General features: G+C 48.0%; 1 protein-coding gene across 2 annotated transcripts in view; it reads right to left on the reverse strand.

Moving 5' to 3' along the window:
• Window positions 1-1532, reverse strand: part of MCUR1 (mitochondrial calcium uniporter regulator 1) — a 34612-nt gene extending 33080 nt beyond the window's left edge. For both annotated transcript variants that reach the window (XM_084621381.1, XM_084621380.1), the window contains exon 1: window positions 1134-1532. In XM_084621381.1, the coding sequence (XP_084477507.1) occupies window positions 1134-1443 (310 nt within the window). In that variant the 5' untranslated portion in view covers window positions 1444-1532. The remainder of the gene's footprint in view (window positions 1-1133) is intronic.
• Between the last annotated feature and the right edge of the window lie 7715 nt (window positions 1533-9247).

The following is a 9247-nucleotide window of genomic DNA, read 5'->3' on the forward strand; positions in this document are numbered from 1 at the left end:
AGGTTCTGCTGGACTTGATGGCCCTTTAAACAGAAAATATTTATTCACAATCTGATATTTACTATTGTAAACAAAACTTAAAAACACACAGCAAATGCTGTTGCTGTTTGTCTTTTTCAAACAGAGTGTGAAGAGATGGGATTGTTGTAGGGAAGGGGAGATAGGCTGGAGTGCTGTGGCTACTGAAGAGTTATGAGGTTGACTTGTGATAAACACGACGCCCATTTTATTATATGTAACAATTCCCACCAAAACTGTAGAGAAGATATAATAATCATAGAATACCAGGGTTGGAAGGGACCTCAGGAGGTCATCTAGTCCAACCCCCCGCTCAAAGCAGGACCAATCCCCAATTTTTGCCCCAGATCCCTAAATGGCCCCCTCAAGGATTGAACTCACAACCCTGGGTTTAGTAGGCCAATGCTCAAACCACTGAAAGTTGTGCTCAATTCAAATCTCCCGAATAAGTATAATAGGGTTAGTTTTCTGGATTAAGAATAACTGGGAAAAAAATAAAAGGAGGACTTATGGCACCTTAGAGACTAACCAATTTATTAGCTCACGAAAGCTTATGCTCAAATAAATTGGTTAGTCTCTAAGGTGCCACAAGTCCTCCTTTTCTTTTTGCGAATACAGACTAACACAGGGCTGTTACTCTGAAACCTGGGGAAAAAATGCAAACACTTATTCCTACAACAGGCAGAAAACAGCATTTCCGCAGGAGCGTGAATTTTCTCGTGGGCAGCAACATCGGAGACCCTCCAGCTCGGTTTTACTAAACGCGGCTTGTCACAACACAACGGAAGGCGCCTGTGCGGTTGCGCTGCGCGTGGAAACAAGCAGGCCTAGCCCGGGAGAGCCCGGGCTCCTCTCACAGGCCCCCTCGGCGAGAGCAGACGCGCAGGCCGGAAGCCCCCGGGGCTGCCGGGGTGGGGTGAGGGCAGCCCGCGCGCGGAGAGCGCCCCAGCCCGCGGCAGAGACTCCAGCCCCCAGCGCTGCGGGGCCTGGGGCGCAGCGCACACGGGCTCCCGGCTCAGCTGGCGGGGCTGCAGACTGGGCGGGCCTGGCCCTGCGGGTGAAGGCCGGGCCGTGGCGGCGGCGGCGGCGGCGCTCGCGAGACCCCCCGTTCTCACCCCGCTCGCTGCGCGGGCCAAGACGGCGCAGGCGGCCGGTCCCCGCGGCGGCGGCGGCGGCGGCGGCGGCAGCGCTGAGCCCGCTGATGCCTGTACTCCAGACTCGCATGGCGCCGCGGGCCGCATCCCCTGGCGGCGCGGAGGAGGCGGTTACTAGCGGGCGCGCGTGGAGGAAGGCTGCTAGCTGCCAGTCTCCCAGGCGACGGCGCTGGCGCGGGGATGTCACGTGAGGTGGCGGAGCGGCCGCCTCCCCGCCCTGGCGGCTGGAGCAGGAGGACCAAGCACAGCGGAAGTCCGGCCTCGATCGCATCACCCTCCGCCTGAGGGCGGTACTAGGGCTGTCTCCTCAAACCCCTGCGCCCCGGCGTCTTAATTCCGGCACCAAGCTCCGCCAGCCCATTTGGGCACCCAGTGCGCATGCGCCTCTACGCGCGGATGTTTCCGCATGGTGCGCGGTGACGTCTGGGCCCCGCCCCTTGACGAACTGAGCGGCGTGGGCGTGGCTGAGTGCTGAGAAGCGCTGGGGCGCTGGCCAAGGGGGAAGGCTGGGGGCGGTCCCAGGCGCGCTCGCCCGCCCCCTGCTGGATTGGATCCGCCCCACACAAGGGCAGGCAGAAGAGCCAACCACGGGGCTGTAGGTTACCAGGGGCCCGCCTGGGCGTTGTCTGACGCTGTCTGAGCTCAGAGGGTGGGGGAGTTTTGGCACCCGCCGCCTTGCTTGGTGCAAGCCACTAAGGATGCGAGTCTGCATGAGACCTTTGCTGTGGGCAAAGAAGCCGGCCACGCAAGTAAGGTGTAACCACGCACCCAGGCACACACAGAGAAGGTAAAAGTAGATTGGTGACACTGTAACTCTACTGTAAAAGTAGATTGGTGACACTGAGTGTAAAGCACTCAGGGAAGGTCAAGAGAACTGACTGTAGTGCGGTGAGGTGCATCTGGTCCTGTGGCTTTCCTAGGTCTGTCTGTGTATAAAAAGAAAAGGAGGACTTGGGGCACCTTAGAGACTAACCAATTTATTTGAGCATGAGCTTTCGTGAGCTACAGCTCACTTCATCGGATGCATACTGTGGAAAGCACAGAAGATCTTTTTATACACACAAACCATGAAAAAATGGGTGTTTACCACTACAAAAGGTTTTCTCTCCCCACTCTCCTGCTGGTAATAGCTTATCTAAAGTGATCACTCTCCTTACAATGTGTATGATAATCAAGGTGGACCATTTCCAGCACAAATCCAGGGTTTAACAAGAACGTCTGAGTCACAAGTCCTCCTTTTCTTTTTGCGGATACAGACTAACACGGCTGCTACTCTGAAACCTGTCTGTGTGTAGTTATGGTTCTCCCGGTCCACCATGCTGCCACCTCTTAGTTATATTAGAAGGTATGGGGAACAGTGACCATGGAGTTCTAACATTGGTGAAAGGCTGGTGAGGCTGGGGTCTTTAGTCACATTGGTCAATAATGTCTTGCATGGTGACAGGTTTCAGAGGGATAGCCCTGTTAATATGTGTCAGCAAAAACAATGAGGAGTCCTTGTGGCACCTTAGAGATGAACAAATGTATTTGGGCATACGCTTTCGTGGGCTATAACTCACTTAATCAGATGCATGGAGTGAAAAATACGATAAGCAGCTTTAAATATACAGCACATGAAAAGATGGCAGTTGCCTTACCAAGTGGAGGTGGGAGGGGGGGTGTCACTGCTAACGAGGCCAATTCAATTAGGGTGGATGTAGCCCATTCCCAACAGTTGACAAGAAGGTGAGGGTATCAACAGAGGGAAAATTATTTTTTGTAGTGACCTATCCCCTCCCAGTCTTTATTCAGGCCTAATTTGATGGTGTCAAGTTTGCAAATTAATTCCAGTTCTGCAGTTTCTCATTGAAGTCTGTTTTTGAAGGTTTTTTTTGTGAAGAATGGCCTCTTTTAAGTCTGTTATTGGGTGTCTAGGGAAACTGAAGTGCTCTCTTACTGGTTTTTGAATGTTACAATTCTTGATGTCTGATTTGTGTCCATTTATTCTTTTGCGTAGAGACTGTCTGGTTTGGCCAATGTACATGGCAGAGGGGAATTGCTGGCACATGATGGCCACATTGGTAGATATGCAGGTGTGGCTGATATGGTTAGGTCCTATGGAACAGATATGTGGACAGAGTTGGCAATGTGGTTTGTTGTGGGGATTGGTTCCTGGGTTAGTGTTTCTGTTGTGTGGTGAGTAGTTGCTGGTGAGTATTTGCTTCAGGTTGGGGGACTGTTTGTAAGCGAGAATTGGCCTGTCTCCCAAGATCTGTGAGAGTGAGGGATTGTCCTTCAGGATAGGTTATAGATCCTTGATGATGCGCTGGAGAGGTTTTAGGTGGGGGCTGTAGGTGATGGCTAGTGGCATTCTGTTACTTTCTTTGTTGGACCTGTCCTGTAGTAGATGACTTCTGGGTACCCTTCTGGCTCTGTCAATCTGTTTCGTCACTTCCCCAGATGGGTAGTGTAGTTTTAAGAATGCTTGACAGAGATCCTGTAGATATTTGTCTCTGTCTGAGGGATTGGAACAAATGCAGTTGCATCTTAAGGCTTGGCTGTAGACCATACATCGTGTGCTGTGGTCTGGATGAAAGCTGGAGGCACGTAGGTAAGTAGAATGGTCAATAGGTTTCCGATATAGGGTGGTGTTTATGTGACCATCTATTATTTGCACTGTAGTGTCGAATAAGTGGTTGGGAATGGGCCACATCCATCTTAATTGAATTGGTTTCATTAGCACTGATCCCCCACTTGGTAAGGCAACTCCCATCTTTTTATGTGCTGTGTATTTATACCTGTTTACTGTATTTTTCACTCCATGCAGCTGATGAAGTGGGTTATAGCCCACAAAAGCTTATGCCCAAATACATTTGTTAGTCTCGAAGGTGCCACAAGGACTCCTTTTTGTTTTTTTAGGTCAGTAATGCTCTGCAACATATAAGCTTGTTGTCTGAATAAACCTGTGATGTTCTGGTGCATTTCCCAATGCACTTTCTGATCCTTTTCTCTCCTGCTGCAACCAATCCCTCCATTCTTAGTCTTTCTCCATGGTCATATGGCCTCTCCAAGCCCTGTGTTCACTGTCAGCATCCATAGAGGACTGGAGTACTTTGCCTAACATATCCACCCTAGTCCACTTCTTTCTCCTCCTCATCTGGGTCAGACATTCAGTAGGAGCGAAAGGGGGACATCGGAAGGCCAGCATGCCAGAGTGTACTGATTATAACATGCAGATATACCATTAGATTTACAGTCACAATGGAAAAGGAAAGATAAGTCTCAAAAATCCCTTCCCTTATTCCCATAAAGACCTTTAAAAAGAAATGTGGGGTGATGGTTCCCATCAAGTATAGTATAGTTGTAAAAGCAGCAGGTGTGTTGGAGGCAGCACCAGATTTCTTGTTCTCCCTCACCTTTTGGTATCCCTGGCGGAGTTCCTTTGCTTTCATACAGTACCACTGATCCTCACCACGCCCCAGTTTCAGCATCCCCACTGCTATCAACTTGCAGATGTCAATATTTCTGTGGTTATTTGGTAACTGTGTTTGCACAGCCTCTTCTCCCTCCAGGGCGAGGAGATCCAAGGCTTCTTCCCAGCTCCAGGCAGGAGCACATCTAGTAGTTCTCTAGGTTCATGGAACTGGCATGGTTGGATGCACACAGGAAAGGCCAGCTGGTAGGTATGCTGACCAAGGTTGGGGAGTGGGGGGTAGTCTTCCAGTCTCTGGCTCCTGAGCAAGGGAATTCAAAAGTGTGAGTGGATCAGCCACTGTTGCCAGGACAGGGCCAGCTGCTTGAGGACTGTTAGGATAACACAGCGTGAGTGTAGACACTACATTATCTGTGTCAACCCTAAGTAGGTTTGTGTCATTTGAGAAGGTGGTGCCATTGCATTGCTGTAAGGGGGTGCTTACAGCAGTATAGGACAAATTTCAGTGTAGATATGTATCGGCCAAGTTGTGCACACGTTGATTTAAGTTAATGTAACTTTTTAGTGTAGACCAGGCCTCACTCAGTGGCTAGGTGAGGTGGGAAGAGGATTTGGTCTCATAGGTTATATCTACACTGCAATTAAAAATTGTGGCTGTCCTGTGCCATCTGACTTGGGCTCACAGGGTTTGAGCTAAAATTCATAGATATTAAGGTCAGAAGGGACCACCATGATCATCTAATCCGACCTCCTGCACAATGCAGGCCACAGAATCTCACCCACCCACTCCTGCAATAAATCTCTCACCTATGTCTGAGCTACTGAAGTCCTCAAATCGTGGTTTAAAGACTTCAAGGAGCAGAGAATCCTCCAGCAAGTGACCCGGGACTGTTTAATTGTGGTGCAGACATTTGGGTTTGGGCTGGAGCCTGGACTCTGGGACCCTGTGTGGTAGGAGGGTCCCACAGCTTGGCTGCAACCCAAGCCCAGGCCCTGGCTTTTATATGCAAAAAAACAGTTACTATGGCACAGGTGGGCCATTGAGTTTTTATAGCATGTTGGTGGGAGGAACCTCAGAAAGAAAAAATTAGGGAAAACATATAAAACATTTTAAAGGGCTGTAGCCATTGTCTGTCAAGACTACTCTTCAGAATACATTTCTTTTCTTGAACCTAAAAATATCCCAGAGGTAGCTACATTTCAGTGCTGAATGAAGGGATCCCTGTAGGCATAGGCCTCATTTTGGCTTCAGTTGCATCTGCACAAGTTCAGTGACATCAGTGGGCTTACACAACAAATGTGTTTGCAGGGCTATAAGTGAGGTGAGAATTCAGCTAATGGTATGTACAGCACATTTGAATCATTTGGGTTTAAAAGGTATTGTATGAATGTCACAGTATGAGCAGCGGTAGTACCTTTTGATATTTATGAGTATGCAGACAGTTGTCTTTTCATCCTGAAATGTTCAGTAGCTGCAGCATGATATTTTCTTTGATATTTTTATTCTTCAAAGATCTCTTTCAAAACCCTTACAGGGATTAAAAAGCAAATGTGCAATTATTGAAGCATCTCCTTTCATGTCATCAGCCTGTTTGTAGTGGGTTTCAGAACTTGTATTTGTCAGCAGAAAATATATGCAAGAACCACGACACAGATGGAGATTGATTCTGAGTGGGTTGGGTTGTGGCTGCAAATACACAAGCATCTGCTGTCTGTCTCAGCAGTGTCCATTTTTGTCCTCTTTTAGGGCAAGCAAGGTCTTAAATGATGCTTCATTGCTTACTCCCTCATCTTACATTACTTCTAGCCTTCACAGATTACTTGAGGCTACTGACTTTCATCTCCATGTCAGAGATCATCTTATTCACTTCTTCCCCCACTTTGTTCTTCCAGGTCCACTTTTTCCATCATATGATGAAACAACCTTCAGCATAGATAATTGGCATTTTAGGTGTTCAGATCCCTGAAGGCTGTTTCAGAAATTGTACCTGTAGATCCAAATATTTCAGACCTGTCTGTTCTACTAGCTAGAGACTGAAGGCTAGCTTCTCTGTTGGATTGCCTCGGGGGTGTAGCACAACAAGAGTCGTAGACAGAGGGAATGGGGCAAAGGTAGCTTTATGCCAACCTTGTGCCCTCTAGATTCTACATGGCAGTAGTGCTGAAATGGCTTCCAGCATAAGTTAGAGCAGCCCTGGGTGCTCAGCGTACTGCAGCTGTTGCTTGGCTGTAGAATAGCCCAGAATTCCTATAGTTCTCATTGCTGTGGGCTCATCCCCTTCACCAATGTCCACTGTATGCTACTCCTGCACTGGGAGAATTCTCCTCAACTTCTTGAAGCTCATATGTGGCATATAGCAGCTGGATTTAGGTCCAGAATCAGCCCCCAAGAGAGACTTCAGAGCAGTTTGCCCTAATATAGTCTGCTTGATAGCGGGTACCCAGGCTAACAATTGGAAGGTACCATACATCACACAAGCTATAAAACAGATATTTCTATTTTACATCACGAACCATGACAGCCGGTGAATATTTTCATCAGTAGCTCAGCTGATCCTAATCATGGCCATATTGCCCCTTCCAGGGACAATCCTCTCTCCAGCCTGAGCTCTCTCTCACAATGCCTTGCTAGTGACCAGCAGAAAACCCCTCCAGGTGCTGTTATCACTCAGCACAACCACTTGTGGAGACCCCACACCCAGCTAGATTGCATGAATGCTTTGAGAGACACTCATGAATCACACAGAGAGAGGTACCAGAGCCAAATCCCCCAGTTTCAAGCACCTCAGGAATATATCGTCTTGCACTGCTCAAGATGAGCAATACAGATTTATTTATTAGTTCACCACTTCATCAATGGAAAGTGAATATACACCAGTCTTTGTACTCTGAGCAGATAAACAGTAAAACATATTTATTGACTATAAAGGATAGATTTTAAGTGATATTAAGTAATAGGCAAAAAGTCGGAGTGAGTTACCAACAGAAATAAAATATAAGTACACAGTCTAAACTCTCAACCCTATTAGGCTGAGCAACAACTACACTAAGCAGTTTCTCACGCCACTGGATATTGCAGTTCATAGTACACAAATGTCCCCCTTGAAATCTGGGCCAGTTTCCTCAGTTGGAGTCTTTAGAGTGTCCTTGTTGCTTGCAGCATAGATGAGTGAAGGAGAAAGGCCCAGCATGTGGCCACTGTGTCTGTTTTATACCCTCAATCCATGCGGTTGGAAAACATAAGTCCAGGCATGTCTGGGTGCATTGCTGAGTCTCCAGGCAAGTTTGAGTAATTCCCCTGGTGTGGCCTCATGCAGGTGAGTCATTGCATTGTAGCTCCCTTGCTGAACAATGGTTGTTGATGGGTTGATTGACATCCCGCCCGTGTGTTGGTTACTTTCCTTGTTGTTGCCTCTGGGAGCTAATATTTGATCCCCCAACTTACAACATGTTTTAGTGACCACCAGACAACACAATTCTCTTATCTTCATATGCATTAACGATATATGTCTGTGAATATATATCTGTGGATAGAGAAATGACTTTCAGCGGATCATAACTTTTCCCCTGATACCTTACAAGGCATGCTTTATATATAAGATCACAATTATATAAAAATGAGGAATATGGGGGTTCCACAATGCTCCCCCAAGGTATAGAATGTCACAACCTGCACCTGTACAGGGCCCCACTGAAGTCAACGGAGACCACCTGCATGGTTCTTAGTTCTTAGTACAAGGTCAAGATTTAAACTGTTTTCTTTACAGCCTGTCTAAACAAGACCCATCTTTCTGTTCCTCCTCTAGTCTGTTAAGTGTCACTTTCATAGCTGTTGCACTGAAAGCCTTGAGATTTTGAGACAGGCCTGTGATATTCCACAAAAGCCTGATTCTTAGGTCAAAAGCCTGACGTGAGGGAGGTATGGCTATACGGGGGGGAGGGATAGCTCAGTGGTTTGAGCTTTGGCCTGCTAAACCCAGGGTTGTGAGTTCAATCCTTGAGGGGGCCATTTAGGGATCTGGGGCAAAAATTGGGGATTGGTCCTGCTTTGAGCAGGGGGTTGGACTAGATGACCTCCTGAGGTCCCTTCCAACCCTGATATTCTATGATTCTATGGGACTGCAAGATCAGGGAATTATTTTATTTCATCAACCCTTTTTAGGTCATCCTTTCCTAGGAGTCTAAAGTTTACTGCCCATATCCTGTTATCACTATTAAAGCAAAAAAAAAAAAAAAAAAAAATCATTCACTTCTGTGTAAGCAGAATTATCTTATAAGAGTAAACTATAAGCGGTCTGGTCCTACTCCCACTGAAGTCATCGAATCAGGATTGCGCCACATGCATTTGCTCAGGTTCGGCAACCTCTGGCATGCGGCCCATCAGGGTAAGCTCCCTGGCAGGCCGGGCCAGTTTGTTTACCTGCCGCGTCCGCAGGTTCAGCTGATCGCAGCTCCTACTGGCTGCAGTTCGCTGCTCCAGGCCAATGGGGGCTGTGGAAAGCTGTGGCCAGCACATCCCTCGACCCGCACCACTTCCTGCAGCCCCCATTGGCCTGCAGTGGTGAACTGTGGCCAGTGGGAGCTGCGATTATCCGAACCTGTGGACATGGCAGGTAAACAAATCGGCCTGGCCCGCCAGGGGCCTTATCCTGGTGGGCCTTGT

This window comes from Lepidochelys olivacea (genome assembly GCF_965140295.1).
Source record: "Lepidochelys olivacea isolate rLepOli2 genome assembly, chromosome: 2".
Lineage (NCBI taxonomy): Eukaryota > Metazoa > Chordata > Testudines > Cheloniidae > Lepidochelys > Lepidochelys olivacea.